This window comes from Microcaecilia unicolor, chromosome 6, assembly GCF_901765095.1.
Source record: "Microcaecilia unicolor chromosome 6, aMicUni1.1, whole genome shotgun sequence".
Taxonomy (NCBI): domain Eukaryota; kingdom Metazoa; phylum Chordata; class Amphibia; order Gymnophiona; family Siphonopidae; genus Microcaecilia; species Microcaecilia unicolor.
In genome coordinates this window covers 103,761,621-103,782,861 of record NC_044036.1, presented here as the reverse complement: position 1 = coordinate 103,782,861, position 21,241 = coordinate 103,761,621, and the positions used below count along the sequence as shown (strand labels likewise).

Below are 21,241 nucleotides of genomic sequence, written 5' to 3'. Positions count from 1 at the left end.
AATTCTAATTTGCTAGATGGCTTTTCTCTTTGCCAGAGGAGGGAACTGGTTATTTGAATTGCATTTTTATGTCGATGAAGTTGTATCTACCTAATGATTATTCTTAATGGGTTATGTTTTGAACTGTATGGCGTGGGACTATGAAGGGACTGAAGAAATTGGGAAGTAAACTTTTATTAATGTTAAAATTGCAATTTAGATGCCCTTGTGAATTGTGTTACCACCCACACAACAAGGATAGGATAGATATTAATTAGCAGAAGAGGAATGATGCTAGAACAAACAACATGCATACAGAGAAAAAAAAAAAAAAGAACAGACTGGAGGTCTGTGTAAATGAATATATGAAGCTAAATGAAGAAAGGATAGTGGTCCTTTCCTGGAAAGTGAAGCTTTTGATCAACTTGTTTAATATCAGTATTAATTAATGGTTAACTGTGAAACATATTCAGATGATGTCTAACTGAAGATCTTCTGTGAATCAAGGACTGCTGTTTCTGTACAGGTGATTAGGTATTTGGTGTTCCCGTTTATTAATTATGCTCTCTCCATTACCTTTCCTCCCAGTAAGTTATGTAAGCCCAGGAGGAGGTACTGCAATTGGCAATTTAATTTTGAGAGACTGGCTGGGGGTGTCTTGCATCCATTAAAGTGCTAGAAAATCCATACTGGCCATATAGTTCTTCCAGATATCTCATTCTCTCAATGATACCTTTGGGTGTTGTGGCCAAATACACAGAGATATAAGGGGGGGACTTGCTAAATTCTCCCAGAGAATGGTAAGATTCTAAATTTTGGAAGTTACAAAAGAATTCTATGCTACTTGTGCCTTTGTCAGGTTTATAAGTAAACAAATGTTGCTAGACATGTGAAGACCAGCCAAGGACATAAATGCACACCTTTATAAGCTTTCTTGAGTTTGCAGATGAATTTATGATATTGCTGGAGAAAAACAAATTGTTCAGGATGAATAATATTTAGTGATTGTGTATTTATATTCCAGGAGGGAATTAAGTTTATTTTGCTATTTCTATATGCTTTGGTGATAAAAATAATCTTTTTTCTAGCAAAGATTGTATAGCAAAGAATAAAAATCGTATGTATAAGACATTCACCCACCTTCCAAGCAGGGGCGTAGCCAGACACCCAATTTTGGGTGGGCCTGGGCCAAAGATGGGTGGGCAGAAGAACCCCATCCCATCCCACAGGTGATTTGGTCTCTCCTTCTCTCACTTGCATGCCATATGGTGTCTCAAACATCCCCCCTCTCCCGCATACCTTTTAAACAGCAGATTTTCACCGGCAGCAAACAGCAACTAAAACACACTGCTCATGTTGGCCCCACAGCCTTTCCACTGATGCAACTTCCTGTTTCCGCATCGGCAGAAATATGTCAGAGGGAAGGCTGTGGGGTTAGTGCAAGTAGTATTTATCAGTCGCTGCTTCGCTGCAGGCGAAGATCTGCTATTTGCAAGGTACGCAGGAGGGACCGTTGTTGAGAGTTTTCAGCTGGAGGGGCTTAGGAATCCCTGCCAGCCACATCATAGGTGTGCTGTTACTGAGTGGGCCTGAGCTTCCAAGCACAGAACAGATGTAATTATGGAAGGCAACGATGGATAAGGTGCACCAGGAGACCGAACCAAAATTGGATTCAGATCCTGCCATTATCTTTATAAATGGGAGAAACAAGCTAAATGAGGAGGCAGGGTTAGGATCATGCAGCCCCATATCACAGCATTTGGTAACACCAAATATCTGGTGATAGCATAGGTATTGTAGCAAAAGTTCATGCTTCCAGCACAGGACACAGACAGATATAGAGTTCAATAGCAAGGTGGTCAGTCTGCCCCATACTGTGACCCTCTTTGTATTGTTGTGTCCAGGTCACTGTACCAACAGTAAAGGCTCATCTCCTTTAAAACTGAAACATTCCAGACCTTCCTCATATCCCCCCCGGGCAACACTGCCTAAGCTGATGGGTGTAGGGTATCTGGCAGTGGAGCCCCTCCCCAGCAGAGCTAAGAAGTTAGCTATTAACTGGCTAGCCCCCATGTTTGTGATGAACTGGGCCAGGGATCTGTCTGGATACACATGTGCATGCAGTGGCCACATTCCCTGCACACGTCTCGCTGACAGGTGTCTTGCCCAGCAAATAGCCAATGTAGGGGCCACCCCGCCCCAGGCCCTGACAGGCCAATCTGGGCTAGAGATTCTACTCTGCAAAGGCCACATTCCATGATGGCCTACAGCCACAACCTGGCACAAGGGAGAGTTAAGAGACTCCAGGCCTATGTCCTCCCCCAACTTCGGTTAAGCAGTCTCCCTTTCCCCAGGCTTGTGTAGTACTGGTGGCACCACAGCACCCATCAGCCTTTGCATATCAGGGTATCCACACATACTGGACAAATTGGGCACACAGACCTTTGTATGGCAAACAATATTAAACTTTTATATTCTTATATATATATATATATATATATATTTTTTTTTTTTTTTTTTTTTTAAATCAAACACCACATTACTGCAGCATTGGCAAAAGTTATGAACAATAGTCTTGGATGCTGAAGTTTAGTGTGATAGCCTGCGCTCCTCAGCCTGCCTCTGAAGTAGGGCCAACATTTGCACCAGGATCAGGTACTGAGCCTGCAGCTCCTGCAACACGGCAGTCTGTGTATCAGAAACTTGCTGCAGGAGCTGCAAATGTGGGTCCACACGGCTGGGGCTGGCAGCTGGAGCTCTGGTCTCCCCAGCTGGGCCTTCAGGCAGCAGAAGGTGGGCTCTTCTGCTGCCCCAGGTCCTCCTCCTGGGTGTGGGGATTTGGAACCTGCCAAGCGTCAGCCTCAATCTCCATCAGCTCCCACTGCAGCTGGTTCCCGGCTACCGCCTCCTCCTTCTCCTCTGCTGGCTGGTCCCCGGCTGCTGCCTCCTCCTCGGCCAGCTGGCCCGCGGCTGGAGGGTGTCCTGTGTTGGCAGATAAGATCACAACATCCGACACAACTTGTCTAGTAGTGCAGCTGGCTGATGGGAGGCACGCAGAGGAGTAACTGTGAGCAGGTGTTGTTACCTGGTGGCAACCAATGGCCTGGGCCCCCGTAGATTTGGCCCTGGACCCCCCTGCCGACGACCCTCTCAACCCCCCCTCCCGCCGCCAACCCGCCACTGCCGTCGCCTACCTTTGCTGGCGGGGGGACCCCAACCCCCGCCAGCCGAGGTCCTCTTCTTCCTTCGTTCTGTTTCTGAATCTGATGTCCTGCACGTTGTACGTGCTGGACGTCAGACTCACAGAAACAGAACGAAGTCTGCTGGCAACAGTCATATCAAAATAGAAGTGAGAGCTGGTTAGTGAGGATGTAAAAAAAAAAATGCAGCTTAAAAAGTGCTAAAACCTAATTAGAAGAAAACAAAGGATTTTATAGCTAATAGCAGAAAAAAATTTTCAGTAGTTCTATAGTGCTGCATGGTTCTCGCAGATAAAAGTAAGCCATGGGAACTACTGGCAAGGGCAGTGAAAAAGCCTGTCCTGCCTTTGCAAAAAACCTTAAACAATCTACCCATTTGAAATGAAGTGCAATCATAGGGGTACGTGTGCGACTAAGGTTAATTTGCTTGTTTTCAGAGAATTAAAAATCCCCCACTTACCTCTTCACTTTTTGCCTTGGTTTGAATTCCAGAAAAATCCCTGGAAATCGGCTGAACTACAAAATCCGTCTTTGCACTGTGAAGATAAACCAGACAGCAATAAATGTATTTGTCTAAGATCATTAAATTGTGTTTATCATATGACATTTAGGTTGTACGTTTGTTGAGTTCACTAATCTCTACAGATTATATCAGGTCCTGTGGTGTGATTAAATTCCACAGCCACAGAAATGGATGAAAAAAAAAATCCAACCTTTTCTACAGAATTTCCCATGGGAGTAACAGAGGAACTGGGTTATGCAAGTGGCGGGAGTGTCAGACTCAGCAGTAGCATGTTCCTTTATCCCTCTCTTCTCCCAGATCCACACTTCTGAGAAGGATAAGAACAGCTACAACTCAGGCCAGTCTTCAAATCTAAACTAAAAGCCCACCTTTTTGAGGCTACTTATAACTCCTAACTCCGCTTGTTCAGTACCTATGTCTGTTTTATCATTTCCACCTTAAGTAATTCCTTTATCTCTTTATTTGTCCTGTTTGTCTGTCTTGATTAGATTGTAAGCTCCGTGGAGCAGGGACCGTCTCTTACATGTTCAGTGTTGCATACATCTTGCAGTGCTATAGAAATAATAAGTAGTAGTAGTAGTAGAATAGTTCATACACTGACTCAAAGGATAAGGACAGCTACGCTGATATTTCATATACTGTCTCACTGATTATGGTTTGGACTACGGTAAGCTCACTACAATATATCTCAGTGACAGCAAAATTGGATCATACTACTCCTGATGCAGTCATCACCGCTGAAACATGCCCGTGTTGAGTCTGACCTTTTGTGCCACTAAAACTTGTAGTAGTATGATACTACTTTATATTATGTCTTGTTAGAATCTATTAAACTTTTGAAGAATACAAACAGTGCAAAATTTCCTCACTGCAGTTTCGCAGTGCCTTAGGCCACATGGAGCGTTGCACTCTGATCCAATACTACATTAAAGTGTACCATAGGTTCACAGCACAACAGCTCTAAGCAGAACAGGATGACATATAGTCTTAAGAACATAAGAATTGACATAGTGGGTCAGATTAATGGTCCATCTAGCCCAGCATCCTGTTTCTGACAGTGGCCAATCCAGGTCTCAAGAACCTGACAGGATTCCAAAAAGTAGCAAGATTCCAGGGATAAGCAGTGGCTTTCCTCAGGACTACCTTAGTAATAGTTTATGGACTTTTCTTCAGGATTTGTCCAAATATTTTTTTAAATAGAGCTATATTAACTGCTTTTACCACATCCTCTGGCTACAAGTTCTAGAGCTTAACTATACGAAGGTGGAATATAAAATTTAATAAACAATATACAAGTGAAAAAATGTCTCCTATTTGTTTTAAATGTAGCACTCAATAACTTCATGGATTTTATAGACCTCTGTGGTATCTCTCCTCAACTGTCTCTTCTCCAAGCTAAAGAGCCTCAACTTCTCTAGCCTTTCCTCATGTAAGCGTCATTTCATTCTTCTCGTCATTTTGGTCACCCTTCTCCATAGGAGCCAACTTTTCAAAATGATTTTTTTACAGGTGGTGCATTTCTCTCCCCCGCCTCCCCCCTCTCCCCTCACCCCCTCCCCTCCCTTCCCCCTCCCCTGAGAGTTCCAGGCCCCCCTCCCTCCCTCCGAGTTCCAGCCCCCCCCTCCCTCCCTCCGAGTTCCAGCCTCTCCCGCCCTCCCTCTGACTCGAGTTCCAGCTCGACCTCTTCTCCCACTCCCACAACAGTCCTTCGCCTGCCCCTCGCATTCCTGCATGCCGTCCATAACTTAAAAGTCATCTTACTGGGGTCCCGGCAGCTGAAACCTCATCAATCCAGGCTCCCCATGGATCCGATATTGGGATTCAGTCTTTTTCGGGATCACGGGATTAGACAGAGGGAACGACCAGTTTCGCATAAGGACTTCCTTCAGTACATTCAGGAAGTGCCGATGCATCAGTCTAGCAGCCCGATACCTGCTCCCGAGCCTCAACAGATTCTGCCACCAGCTCCTTTACTGACCCCGCAGCCTTGTCCGATGGCGGCTCTTGACAAGCGCATCAGGGCCCTGCTTCCAGAGCTTCTGGAAGGTAAGCTGCGCCAATCTGCTTCGGTGTGTGGGGTGCTTGCGCCTTCCGTACCGTCTTCTGCAGCGGCATCTGGCCCTTTGCCTGTGGTGAGGTCCCCGACCTCGGTGCCTCCTGCGGCATCGGTGTCGGCTGCCACCCAGGTCAACTCCCCTTTGACGTCGGTGGAGGAAGCTTCACCGGAGTCCAGGCGGGTGTTGACTTCTCGGCACCACGAGGCACGCTCAGTTTCAGACTGCTCTGAGAGATGTCTTGTCCGATACTAAAGATGAGCGTTCGTGGGAGGAAGAGGAGGATCCCAGGTACTTTTCTTCTAACGAGTCCTATGGGATTCCTTCTGAACCTTCCCCTCCACTAGAAAGGAGACTTTCTCCACCGGAGAGTCTATATGTCACCTCCTTTGTCCGGGAAATGGCTGCGGCTATTCCCTTCCCTATGGAGGTTGAGGATGAGCCCAGGGCTGAGATGCTCAAGGTCCTGGATTATCCTTCTCTGCCTAGAGAGGCTGCAATGGCTCCTTTGCATAATGTACTGAAGGAAGTCCTTATGCAAAACTGGTACCGATGTTTATGTCAAAGGACTGGACTGAGCCCCAAAAAGCTTCTCTCGTTGGGCTTCTCGAGACGCTTGGGTCCATTTCCTCATGCGAAGACACAGACTGCAAGTGGCTGGGCTATGGTTGGGCCCAAGGCACTGGATACAGCAAGCGTGGGTATCGGTACCCAAGATGATCCGGTTGCACTGAGTACAACGTTTGAAGCCACTGGGTGTCTTCGATGACATGGAAGGAAAAACAGCTTTGCCGAAATTAAACGACGCGATTGTGTCAAAAAAGTAAAGGGCACAAAAGGGAAAAGGCCGGCCCCATCGAAAAGAAAGAAAACTTAGAAAGTGCCAAAAACTAAGAAAAAATACCGTTTTTTTTTTAAAGAACAAATAATGATATAAGAAAAGAAAATATAAAAAGAATCATCAGGACTCTCTTTCCTGGGCCAGCGAAGCGAACAGGGAAAAACCTCTCCACCTCACTGCGGACAAGAAAAAACTGAGCAGGAACGCTCATGCGACGGGCGGGAAGTCGTCTGCGCAAGCGCAGTACGTGCACTAGAAGGCTCTGGCAAAACTTTTTAAATTTTGCTGTAGAAAAATTTGCTGTTTCCTGGGCCACCGTGGACGCCGACCCACGTGTGAGAACAAGCAGCCTGCTTGTCCAAGGAGAAAGCACTTTATCACTGTTGTCTAAAGCTTTTTTTTTTTTTTCAAGCAATGTTTTCATATGATATAGTATCATTTCTGCAGGCCTCTGGTTGCAAAGCAATGTTTATCAAGCACATTTTTCTTGAAGTGTTACCAAATGCAAAATATGGTGGCAAAACCATGGTACAGTAATGTACTTGCTTACTGTTGTGAAATACTGTACAGTATTTACTTTCTTTAATTTAAGAGTGTTACTTCAGTACTGTAAGTGGTTCAGCAAATAATATTTTTTTTGCAATACACTGTTTCTCTGGTTTTTGTTATGTGTTGTCCAATGCAGGAACCAAATCCTATATTTCCTGTAGAGATATTTACTCACTTTTTGTGGTTTTGAGGAAAAATTGGTATAGCTGGAACCTAACCCCTATTTCCTATAAGTACATTTTTCTGTATTTCCAAATTCGTGGCTCAAAATGTTTTTGGGGAACCATACCATTGCGAATACTAAGAACGGACTATATTACTTTAGCAATTTCACTTGATCTCTCTGCGGCTTTTAATTTGGTTGTCCACTCTATATTACTTTCACAGCTTCACTCGCTAGGGATCTCAGGTGTGGTTCTCCAATGGTTTCAATCGTTTCTTCTCATTTGATCATTTCATGTCACCTCTAAATGTTCTACCTCTAAAAATAAGTCATTAGTATGTGGAGTGCATCAGGGTTCTATACTCTCACCTCTTCTGTTTAATTTTCTGAGTCCTCTTGCTATACTCATACAGGAATTTTGTATCTCATTTCATATATACGCCGATTGTATCTTACTATTATACAAGGTTAATCCGTCCATTTTAGATCTTTTACCTCTGCAATGCTGTTTTCATGCCATTTCCCAGTGGCTCGCAGATCATAGTCTTGTTCTGAATTGTGACAAGATGGTGGCCGTTGGCTAACTGGCCACTTACCAGTTCCTACTATCCCTCTTTTATTATTTGACATCCCGATCAACACAGTACTAAGTTTTAGGTATTTAGGAGTATTATTAGATTCCAGTCTCACTTTTGAGCCACAAGTCTCTGCAGTCAGTTTTTTCTTTTACGTCAATTGCGATCAGTTCGGTCTTTCTTTGACCATGATTCTTTTCACTTCTTAATTCTGTCTCTCTTTATAACACGGTTGGATTACTGCAATATTATTTACTTAGGTATCTCTAAAACTCCAGACACTACAGAATACGGCTATTTGTTTTGTCGCTTACAAAAATTTGACCATGTCACACCTGCTTTACAGGATCACCACTGGCTACCAGTTGCCTACCATATCAAATTCAAAGCACTACTATTGGATTTTAAGGAATTCCATCAAGGCTCACCGCAATATCTATCTTCATTGAAAATCCCATATTCACCCATAAGGATTCTCTGTGCAATTAATGATCATCGAATGGTCCTGCCAGGACCTCACTTTGCTTATCTTGAAGTTACTCGGCAGTGTTTTTTTCTTTACCGTTCCTCACGTGTGGAATTCTTTACCTTTATCCCTGCGTGGTGAATTCAACTTAAAGACCTTTAAATCCCTGCTAAAGACGTGTTTTTTTTCAACAGGCATTTACGAGTGATTGAGGAGGCGCATTAGGTTTATGGTGTTTGGGAGAGAAAATAAAAAGAAACTAAATGTACTGTTGTGTTTTGATACAATATGTCTCTTGTATGAATGTCTGTATTATCTCTCCTGTCGAAATTATTATAGTTCTTTTAATTTCAATATTATTATAATTAACGAAAACTGCTTTGCTCCGCTTGCCAGTTAAAGGCGGTATATCAAGCCATAAAAAAATCAATCAATCAGAATTCAAGACAGCTTGGGACAAGTACATAGGATCTATAAGGGAGTGATAGGGAGAGAAGATGGCATGGGTAGGCAAGACTAGATAGGCCATATGGACTTTATATGCCTACATTTTTCAACATTTCTATGTTTTATCATACATGGTGGCAGCAACACTCTCTGAAAGATAGAGCTGAAAACAAGCTGCAGATATGGCACCAAGTGGGACCCAAAGGGAGCCTTCCCCAGTTTAAGGGAGTGAATGACTGTTAATATCTCCTCAGCTGTTACTTCACTATCTAAAATTGTAGCTTGATCTTGTGAGATACAGAGAAGTTCAAAGTCCCATAAGTATTGCTCAATAGTCAAGCACTGTATTTTTGCACCACCAATGAATACTCACCAAGGAAAGTTGCAGATCTTTCCCGTATCTGCACTACCTTTGTAAATATAGCACTATCTTTGGCAGCTTGTATAGGCAGCTCTGACTCTTCCTGCCTCTACCTGCTAATTCTTTGCTGCTAATCTGGAATTTTCTCCAAGGATAAGCAGAAATTCCATCATAACCAGTCAATTGTTCTGTCTACATTTTTCCCCAAACCCCCATGCCCACCAAGGTGAAAGCACCCTGCACACTCTGGACTGCAAGAGAGCTTTGGCCTTCTATCTAGAGCAGACTAAAGCTCATAGAAAGTCCACTCAGCATTTTGATTCTTTTGACCCCTAAAGGATGGGACTGCCATCGGTAAATGCATCCTGTCTAATTGGCATGCAGACTGCATTTCCTTTACATATGCCCAAGCCGGTCTGATCTTAGAGGGTCACATCATGGCTCATAATGTCAGAGCCATGGCTATCAGTAGCCCATTTGAGGTTGCCCTCCATAAAGAAAATCTGCAGAGCTACAAGGTGGGTTTCAGTCCACACACTCACCTCTCACTACTGTCTGTTTCTGTTTGCTTGTTAGGTCCTACCTATTGCAGGCCTCTTTTTGCCCTCTTTTATTTAGAAGTATGGAGATACGATCTTGCTTGACCTTGGAAAAATCTTACATCCCTGTAGCAGGTGTTCTCCAAGGACAGCAGGATGAATACTCACACTGTCCTGCCTACCTCTCCTTAGAGTTGTATTCTATCAGCTATTATACTAGACTGAGCAGGTCTCATGCGGTGACAGTGAGCAGGAAGATACACCCATGTGCAGTAGACTGCTTCCAAAACCTTCCATAAGAACACTGGGGAGAACTTGCTGCACCAAGCTCCATCTGATAGCACCACCCATCAATGTGGAGATATCATCCTGCCTTTCCTTGAAAATAAAATCCAAATTAACAGCAGAAAATTAGCAAATAGAGGTAAGAAGAGGCAGAGCTACCTACACAAGCTGCCATTAAGAGTGCTAATATTACACTCTTTCTGTGGTTTTCTTTTATTGCTTATTCAATTATGACTTTTTTTGTAATTTACCTTAATCTGTTTTAACCAGAGCTGGCAGAATAGAAGTACGATTAAAGAAGGCAGAACAGAAGTATGATTAAGGGGGGGGGGGGGGAGCACACACAGGATATGTGCACCAATTTCATTTCCTTCAGAACAGGCATAAATGTGGGCACGGGGGTCACTGTCCAAGCCTGTTTTAGAAGGGAAACACGTGTCTATGTTACCTTTATAAACTAAATGTAAGTTAGCTTCCCTGATAGACCCATTAACCCCACATCCAGCTAGCCATTTTCTCACAGACATAATCTCACAGAAAGTAATCCAGCCTGCTGTACATGTTGTAGAGACACCTTTTCTTGCTTTTAGTTTTGAGGGACACTTAATCATTTATTAAAGTCAAGAACTGAAAATATTTAAACAGCTTGATTTTATGCGTTGTTCTGTTTAGAATAAAATTATAATGCATAGTCTCAGCTGGACAAATTGTTACTAAATGCTTACATTTGACTGCCACTAATAGGTGATTCATCAGGAAAAGGTATACGATTTCCAGAAGCATGTTTACGAGGCGTGCTCGTGCTAGTTCCTTGATTTTCAGCAAGTACCTTCTGCTGACTGGTATCAGATCGAGATAAAAAGTTTGTTCCTGTAGTATCACTCGGCATGTTCCCTTTATTTCCATTGCATTGCTGGCTAAGACAGGGTACTTCATTTCCAAGATTCTCAATACCTACATTTAATTCTCCAAGCTTCTGAATAGATCTGAAAGAAAAACAAAAATATATGGTAAGTTATAAACCTGCACTGTACAACTTATCTATTAACATTATACAGAAGCCTAAAACAGGTATGGTTTTCTGAAATTTATACACCATGAGGCCAATGCATCTGCACCCATAGGCGTCAGAACAGGGGGGAGGGGGAAGCCAAAGATGCCATGGCACCCCTAAAGGTTTGCTAGCCTTCCTCTCTCCCCATGAAGCATTAAGTCTCTTACCTTGCTCCCGCTGGGTGCCAACTCTAGGATCTGCATCACTAGCACTGCATGACTGGCTGGCTTCCACCCTCTCCAAAACAGGAAGTTCAGAGGGGGCAGAAACCAGCTGGCCTTGAGCATACATAGATGCTCAAGGCCCCGCACCAGGCTGGCTGTGCGATGCCTCTGATGCAGTTCCTTGAGTCACTGCCCCGTAGTTACTCTGGTGCCAGCTCCTGCAGCTTTTCTCCACCCCTGGGACACCCAGAACTAAGGATCCACCCCAGGGAAGCCCCCAGGGATCCTTAGGCAGACAGCTATATCTGTCTGCCTGCTCCACTTCTGCCAACAGGTGAGCCCTCCTTCGTTTTTTTTTTAAACCACAGATTACAGATGGAAGGAGAGGGAGAGGAAGAGGGCAGACGCTGGATAAAAGGGGGCGAGGAAGAGGGCAGACGCTGGATGAAAGAGGGGGAGAGAGGGCAGTAAGCAAAAAGAAAAAAAGAAAAATTTGCAACCCCTCTACCCCCCTGAAGTCCCACATACCTAGAAACTCAAGTGGCTCTCCTATGGGTCCCTTCCTTCACAACTTCTCACTTGAGTGCCAACTCCAGGCTCCGCTCATTCTGCCTCGCCTCACCCTATGCTTGGAACAACCTTCCTGAACCCTTACGCTAAGCCCCCTCCCTGCCTGTCTTCAAGTCTTTGCTTAAAGCCCACCTCTTCAATGCTGCGTTCGGCACCTAACCCTTACCGTTCAGTGAATCCAGACTGCCCCAATTTGACTGCCCCTATCGGACCAACCGTTCACTTGTCTATTAGATTGTAAGCTCTTTGAGCAGGGACTGTCTCTCTTTGTTAAATTGTACAGCGCTGCGTAACCCTAGTAGCGCTCTAGAAATGTTAAGTAGTAGTAGTAGAAATGATCCTCACCCATGCCTGCCCTAGGGCTGCCATCTTGAAAAATGATATTTCTTGATCCCTTGTGGTAAATTCCAAATACTGATAAGCATTAGGTGACACTAATTTTCAAGATGGCAACCCCAGGGCAATAGCAAATAAGGATCACTCCTACTCCCCTACTGGATTTGACGCTTTGACAGCCAGTCAGGGTCAGGAAAGGGAGGGGTACTAGAAGCACCTCTTAGGATTTAGGTACAAGAAAGTAAGGCTTCAGCTGGGTAGAGGGTGGAGCTTTCAGGAGGCCCTAATTGATGCATAAGTGATATGGTCCTGCTACGGTGTACTTCTTAAAACCACTGGGAGTTTTGAGGGTCATATCCAGGAAAATAGACAAAGTGAAATGAAACAGTTTGATTGTGAAAAAGAAACAACGGGAGCTGTGTGCCTAAGAGGGCCTGATGTGCACTAGAAAATAAAGGGGGGAAAAAAACATAAAAAGCCAAAGAACCTAAGGAATAAAATGGGAAGAGAAGGCTCTGGGCCTTCCACAACCATTACAAAAGAAGCATAAAATAATAAATAACAAGACAAACTATTGAACTCTGAGACCTAACCTGAGAGGAGACACTGGGAAGCATCCTTACTGCTCCATGGAAAACTAAAGACTGGCCTGATCTGGTCTCATGTGGCAGGCTGCTTCCAAAGGCTTCTAGAAAACAGAATGCTAAGGCGTGTCTAGGGCTCCATTGGAAAAAGGTGAATGAGGTAGGCGTGTGTGCTGGGGATGGGGGGAAGCTGGCAAAAAGCTGGATGAAGTGGTATATGCTGGAAGAGAGAATCCTGGGTAAAGGTGGAGGAGGTGTGCACCTTGAGAGGGGGAGCAGTGGATGGAGGCTGGAAAATTATGGATGAGACAGGGTGTGCCATGGGGGGGTGGCTGGACAAGAGTGGAGGGCTGGTGAAGAGTGGATGGGGTGCAGCATGGGAGTGGACGGGGTGTGCCATGGGGGGTGGGGGTGGCTGGACAAGAGTGGAGGGCTGGACAAGAGTGGATGGGGTGCAGCATGGGAATGGGAGAGCTTGTGAAAGGTGGATGGAGTGTGCGTGCCAAGGGGACTGTGGCAGAGTCAAGTACAGTGTTGGTTTGCCTGAGAGAGAGGGAAGAGACCTTGGGGATGAACAGAACAGGGGTCTTGCTGGCAGTTAGGGAGGGCAGTGAATGCTGAGGTGTGGAGAGAGGAAACTCTAGAAGTAAAAGTGATGTTAGAGGGCTGAGAACAGGTAAAAAGAAAGAGGGCAGAGTAGGGAGAAAAACTGGAAGAATTCACCCTGGAGAAGGAGCAGAGAAAGGGGAACAAGCTACTAGAGAAACAGAGAAGTTGGAACATAAGGAGAGAAACTGCTGTCATAGTGTTGGTGGAAGTACTTCCTACCAGGGAGGAGAGAAGCGTAGAAATGTCTTAGTGCAGAACTTACCACTGGTTATGAACACAATTTTCTGTACAGTATGCTGCCCTATAAAGAATGTGACAGCAGAAGAGAAGGTCAAAGCACACAGCTTTTTTGTTTCTTCACTGCCCTACACAGAAGCCAGTTTAGCACACAAGGAAGCTCTGAGCCAAGACTTACACAAACATTAGCACACTGCTCACTTAAATCAAAAGTTAATGAAGATATTAGCTCTAAATCTCATATGAAAATTAGTACACAAAAGACCATAAAGCTGAGCAGTTTTCTAATGCTGGCATTTTAGTGCATGAACTAAGGAGGAGAATAGTTAGGTTATTCTTCTGCAACCTATTTCTTCCCTTTTGGGCATATATAAAATATCCACAACAGTTTTCTTGGTTTGTTGAAGTGCTGGGTAAAAAAAAAAAAAAACCCTCAAAAGGCAGGGAAAATGAGGACTGGGGGAGATTGCCTCACAAATGCAGGGTCATGGGGAAGATGCTGTAGCTGTAAAAGGAAGACTAAGAAATGTTCCACTGCAGAAATTTAGATACTACCACACCAATATGTATGCACAGAACAGCATTCCTGACATGCACATGTGCGTGCAACTTTCCCAGGTACCAATACAATTGTGCACAAAATATATTGAATATGCTACTAAAACATGCCCATATCTGCATGCTTCTGTGGCAGCCAGCAAACTCTGTACACAAACTTTTCAGATAAAAATTATTTTGCATACAATTTGGTTATAGAATTGTATGCAAAAAAGTTTTAATGCATACATTAGGAAAAACCAAAATTCAGCGCAAGGCTTATCAGTCCCTGAATATAGAGACAAAGCCAGTGTCAGCTCCCAGTCCAAGTGTAGCCCTGCCTAATCCGTCTTCTCTCCCTTCACCTCTAAGTTGCCTGTTTCAAAAGTAGAGGAGTGTGGTAGCCGTGTTAGCCCACTCTTAAGGTTATCAATAGAAATCAAACAAAATAAAACATGGAAAAGAAAATAAGATGATACCTTTTTTATTGGACATAACTTAATACATTTCTTGATTAGCTTTCGAAGGTTGCCCTTCTTCGTCAGATCGGAAATAAGCAAATGTGCTAGCTGACAGTGTATATAAGTGAAAACATTCAAGCATTACTATGACAGTCTGACAGGGTGGGAGGATGGGGGTGGGTAGGAGGTATGCATGGGGACATCAAAGCATATCATTGATATTCTAACAGGATGGGTGTGGATAGGTGAGGGGTGGGGTGATCTACAGAGACATACAGCTTTATGATTTATAATGGGCTAGGAACCCCAGATCCTTGTTAAGTCCTTTCTGTTGGGTGTTAAAATATTCAATCATTCTGACTTCAAAGGTCTTACGTTCTTGTATGGTGTTAAAGTTACCTTTCAGGATTCTCACTGTGAAGTCACCTGTTTCAAAAGAAAACTCACACAAGAAGAAGAGGAGAATGTCCCCATAGTCCCTGCGTCCAGTAAGCCTGCAGCTGCTTCTATACCTGTCACCAATCAGACAGAAGCTCTATGTCTGTCTCCCCCTGCCCCAGTGGCTGCTGCAGCAATGAAATGGATAAGGAGAGGATGGTGGCAGTGGAGCCACAAGCACAGGAATATGGGAAGGACAGTGAAGGCTCAAAGGCAGGGACTTGTAAAAGGAAGCAGAGGAATGTGTATGGGAGGGCAGAAAGAGAAGAGGTGATGTACTGGGGTATGAAGAGAATCTGCCAGTTAGAAGAAAGTTGGTGATTTTTTTTTCCCCCTGACTAATAAGCCCAAAACCATACTTTTTGAGCCTCTCTTATTATGGGTTCATGAGACAGGAATTACGTCAATAAAATGTAATCAATAGAAATAAAACAAAATAATAACAAATTCTTTTGTTTTATTTCTATTGATTACCTTTAAAAGTGGACTAACACAGCTACCACACCTCTCTACCAATAAAATGAAAATGAGTACAGATTGCTACCCTACCTGTTAAGGAATTGCTCTGTTAGGTTCTGTTGCTGTTCTGGTCCATCCTCTTGGTTTACTCCTCCTTCAAGCAGCATTTGCTGATACAGCTGCCTTTGTTGTTCCTTCTGTTCCAAGTGTTGCTGGAAGCGCAATTTCTGCCTATAGTATTCTTCAAACTGCTCTGTTGAATCATGGAGCTTAAAAAAGATTAGGAATGTTTTATTTATTTAAATAACATTTTTAATACTTATAAAAATATTTCTTACTCCTCCAGAGCAACCTTTTTAAAGGGTAACGTGGATAGGAAAGAGAATGGCACACACAGACCTAGTTTTCCATCTTCCCTTTCTAAAACAAACATGTACCTAAAGCAAGTTTGTTTGCAAATCACTGGGAAGAACAATGGCATGGAGAACAACTGCAGTAACATCTCAAGTTGATTTTCCAATAGGTATCTACAACATTCTGCTTAATGCATTACGTATACATGACTTCCTGAATGCTAAGACAGCAATTTAAAAATGCATTTCTACAGGTGAAACTACTCTATGCACAGAAATACAGTGTTATAAACTTGAGCTCCTTATATACGTGCAAACTTGTGCATACACATGTATACGCATAAATTTACCTTAACAGAACAATGGCATTCCCAGGGGAAGGGTTAGCATGAATTGCCATTTAAAAAAAATATATATATATACTTATTAACCAACACAATGAATGACCATACCCCATGATCATCTTAATATGCTGTACAAAGTTCAGCATGAAGATATGACCAAGCTTACAACATTGGAATCCAAGATTGCAGCATGCAATTGTCCTTCACTGAGCCAAGTTTTGTTGCTGTTCTTGAGTGTGGAAAAAAAAAAAATCAACCCATCTTCCCCCCCCCCCTCCTCTTTTACATATATCACTGGTCTATACCTCCCACTCATACTCCCTTCCCCAGACCCGTTCCCCATCAGTTTTCCAGCCAAATCTAAAATTAACTTGAGAAATTTGCACATCAAAGAGTAGGTGTAAATGTAAGAGCACGAATTCCACAGGGTAATTTGCAAAGTGAAAAATATGGGCAAAAAATAAAATTAAAGTGTTCCAAAGAGATTCCAGATGGGAATATCAATGACACCTTTTCTTTGATCCTACATTTTCTTCAGAGAATGCTTACATTCCATGACCTTGAAAATTAAGAGAACAGTACTAGGAAAACTATAAAGAATTCAGTTGATAATGAAAACAAATTCATTGGGACAGCTTGGTGACTGTATTGTGCACTGTCAAGTGGAAGGTCCTCATTTCCAACCTAAATTAGATCTTCTGCTACCCAGAACAGCAGGGGATGGGCAAATTAAAGAAAAAGGAAGAATTGTAGTAATTCTTTAAAGGCAACACCTAGTGGCCAGATTTAAGGCCCATGACAGCAAGATTCTGGGGGCGCTATAGTTCATATTCCCTGGTTGCAGTCCATCACTCAACCTCCAGAGGTTTCCGCTGTTTCCATACATATTTGCTGAGTATTTGACCAAATACTGTTTCCATTTTATTTTTTTTTGAGTTCGAGCAATTTAAGCTTATAACTCATTCACTGTTATGGTCTTAACTAGATTATTGCAATATATTGTACATTAACTGTCATAAGATACTTAAGAAACTGCAGACAGTACAGAATGCAGCCATCTGGCTGATAGAATAAATCAAACCATTTGATAGAATAACTCCTTATATTATGAGATTACATTTGCTACCAGTAGAGGCCAGAATAAATTTCAAAATATGTGCAATGTTTTTTCTAATCTTGTATGGTCAAGTTCAATTATATTCCCGACATCATATAATCAGAGATTGACTAGACAACGGATTCTAGTTAATTTTCCAAATCTAAATGGGATCAGATATAGATCCAGTTGGACACAGATGATAATGGGCTATCAAGTAGCTAAAATATGGAACTCTTCCACAAAGCATTAGGGATTATTGGACGTTAAAACATTTTAAAAACTACTTAAAACATATCTTTTTCAGAAATATGTATCATCTTCAGCATAGATTACAATTTTTAAAAAGCAAACTCCCAGGTATACCTGATTTTATTAACCACTCTGAGCTGTAAAAAAGGTATGTGTGGAATATAAGAGTTTTATGTAATATAATATAATCTGTTATTAATACACAGATGTCTTGAATTCATTTCCAACAAAAAAAAGTTAACACACATTGAAAGGAAAAGTTCGGCTTTCCTGAAGAAAAGAAGACAAATCTTCTCAATGCTACACTACAGGGTAATCCCCTCTCAACTACCACTACCCCCTTTCCCAAATTAAGAAAAATTGACATTTCATGTTTTTCCATTTGATACAAATAAGGAATTTCTAGGTAAAAATCACCAATATCTGCTCAAGTAAGAAAAGGAAAGAAATGGCACAAAGAAAATGTTATTTATCGTACAGAAGTTTTTCAGAAATCAGGTAACTAATGGAGATTTAAAAGAAAATACCTCACTTCTGTCTGACTTGTTTGTTTCTTGATTCTGGGGTCCAGTTCTAGACTCATTTTCTTGATTTACAGTTGGACACAAGGTTTCATTGTTGCTAGGATGCTCTCTCTCCAGTGGAGTATCACTTCTTTTCATTTAATGGAAAACAAAAGTATTTTATTTGAGTTTTTTTCCTTAAATACTAGCTCTTAGAAAGAGCATCTCAAGTATGCTAGTTCGAAACAGAACAGAGAAATGTAATCTGAATGGTACTCTAGCCCTCTACTAAATCTAATGGGGAAGAGGCACATTCTTATTACAGTTCCCTGACAGATTTAAGTACCTTTGTTGTAAAACAACGTATTCACTAGCAATTTACTTTATTACCTGAAGGATACACAAAGTTATATATTTAGAGAAAGATCCCAAAGGCAAGGTGGTTGTCCAATTTTGTTTCCTTTTCAATGTTCACAATATTGAATAAATGCATATGAGAAAAATACGCAAACTCACTGAAAAGAAAACAAAACTGAATACCCACCTTTAAAATTATACTGGGGTTGATATTCAAAGCAATTTAACTGGGCAGGAGAGGTTCCTGGCTGATTAAATCACTTAGGGACCCCTTTTACCAAACTGCGGCAAAAGGGGGCCTGTGCTGGTGTCGGCACGTGTTTTTCACACACACCAAGCCCCCCTTTTACCACAGCAGGTAAAAGGGAAGTCTTTCTTTCCTGCAGGAAATAGTCATGCCACAAGTAAAGCACTTGCTGGGCGGCCATTTGGGGGGGGGGGGCCTTACTGCCACCCATTGAGGTGGCGGTAAGGGCTCCCGCTCTAACCCAGTGGTAACCAATTACTGCCGGGTCCCCCCCTGCACTACAAAAATAAATATATTTTTGTAGTGCCAGATATGACAGCATGCTAGGGGTGGGAAGTACTGCCGTGCTGCTGTGGTATTCTGGAAGTAGCTCCTGCTTACCGCCACTTAGAAAAAGGGGCCCTTAACCGGTTAGTGCTGCTAAATATTAAAACTGCTAAATTGAAAACTGGCTATTTTGTAGGTGGTTTGGGCGCAAAGTCAACACTTAGGTGGTTAATTGTTTAATTTTAATACTTAACTGCATAAGTTAAGCAGACAAACAGGTCCACATAAAACAAAGTTCTATCTTTATCCATGCTAATCATTACTGCGCAATAGTAATGCTGATGTGCCTTTGTAAAAGACCCCCCTAAATTTGCAGATGACACAAAATTATTCAGAGTTGTTAGAAATGCATGTGTATTGTGAAAAATTGAAGGAAGACCTTAGGAAGTTGGAAGACTGGGCATCCAAATGACAGATGAAATTTAGTGTGGACAAGTGCAAAGTGATGCATGTTGGGAAGAATAATCCAAATCATAGTTACCTGATGCTAAGATCAACCTTAGGAGTCAGCACACAAGAAAAAAATCTCTAAGTGTCATCGTAGACAATATGCTGAAATCTTTTGCCCAATGTGGAGCGGCGGCCAAAAAAGCCAAACAGGATGCTAAGAATTATTAGGAAAGGGATAGAAAATAAGAAAGATTATTATAATGCCTCTGTATCGATCCATGATGTAGCCACAGCTTGAGTATTGTGTGCAATTCTGATCACCATAAGGCTTAACAGGTTAGAACTCTTCAGCTTGGAAAAGAGACGGCTGGTGGGGGGTATTATCGTGGTGTAGAAAGAGCAAAAATAAAAGTCAATTTACGCTTACGTATTCAGAAAGTACAAAGACTAGGGGACACTCAAAGAAGTTGCATGATACTACTTTGAAAACGAGCCCGAGAAAGTATTTTTTCACTTAATAGTTAAGCTCCGGAACTTGCTTCCAGAGGATGTGGTATCAGCGGTTAGTGTATCTGGGTTTAAAAAGAGGATTGGAAAAATTCCTGTCCATAGTCTGCTATTGAGATAGGCATGGGGAAAGCCAGATGCTGATGCACTTAGAAAAGGGGGTGCAATAAAGGCAAGCACACTGATCTACCAGTACCCTCTGGAAGACAGAATCTAATTTTGTCCATAAGGCCACTTGTGCTCTGATCAAGTGTACTAGCCAGCCCTTTGGGACTTGCCAACTTTAGTTGGTGTGGTCTGAGGTGATCTCCTTGACTCCTTCTGGAATTGATGTCTTAATACAAGATCTCCCACTGAACAAGGAACGGAAAAAGAGGTAGAGGCATAGCTATAATTTACAGATCCCAATTCATAGTCACAACAACAGCCGAATCCATACTTCCCTCACTTGAAATTGCATCAGTCAGAATCAACCACCCAACCCTAAAAGACGACCTAAACCTTATCTTGTTCTACAGACCACCAGGCAACTGGCAAGACTCCCAAACACACTTCATGGATTTCATATCGAACACCTGCGTTTCCTCCCATAACCTCCTCATCGCAGGTGACATTAATCTCCACCTCGAAAATGCTAACATAACAAACGTCTGTGAATGCAAAGACTTCCTTCAACTCTGGGATCTCCAATGGCCAAACACAAACCCCACCCACATCAAAGGACACACACTAGACTTAATCACATACAAATTCTCACATGAACTAAATATCACAGCAAAGGATACAAAATGGACAAGCATACCATGGTCTGATCATTACAAAGCGAACATCTCTCTTCACTGGCGAACAAAACATTCACAGCATAAACAAGAACAAACCACCTACACCACGAGAGGCAGAATAGACCCACTGGTATTTTGGCAACAAATTTATGATAACGAATGGACAACAACAACAGACTCAACCCAATTTCTCCATGACTGGGGCAACAGATGCAAAATCACACTAAACAACATAGCACCACTCCAAACCAGAACATCACATAGAAAAAAATCAATACCATGGTTTACTGAAGAATTAAAAGAACTAAAGACACAAGTCAGAAGACTTGAACGTGCATGGAACAAAAAAAAAAAAAGACGACCCCACACTCAATGCCTGGAAACAACTACAGAGAAAATACAAATACACTATCAGACAGACCAAAAGATCGTATTATAAAACTTAAATCGGTCCAGGCTACAAGGATACACATAAACTCTTCCAACTCGTAAACAATCTACTAAATACCACGCCGGTTACCGCCAACACCATAGATACCCCATCAGCAAGCAACCTGGCCAGCTACTTCAAAGAGAAAATCACAAAACTATGAACCACTATACCCAGCAACACAACTGACTATGCAAACTTCCTCGAGTGTCTAGACCCAAT

General features: G+C 42.5%; 1 protein-coding gene across 1 annotated transcript in view; it reads right to left on the bottom strand.

The window, feature by feature from the left end:
* The window catches only part of WDR47 (WD repeat domain 47), a 121,902-nt gene that overhangs the window by 39,632 nt on the left and 61,029 nt on the right, over positions 1-21,241 (bottom strand). The window contains exons 6-9 of the mRNA XM_030206722.1: positions 18,004-18,130; positions 15,522-15,700; positions 10,708-10,968; positions 3,640-3,715 (exon numbers count right to left, since the gene is read on the bottom strand). Of these exons, the coding sequence (XP_030062582.1) occupies positions 3,640-3,715; positions 10,708-10,968; positions 15,522-15,700; positions 18,004-18,130 (643 nt within the window). The remainder of the gene's footprint in view (positions 1-3,639; positions 3,716-10,707; positions 10,969-15,521; positions 15,701-18,003; positions 18,131-21,241) is intronic.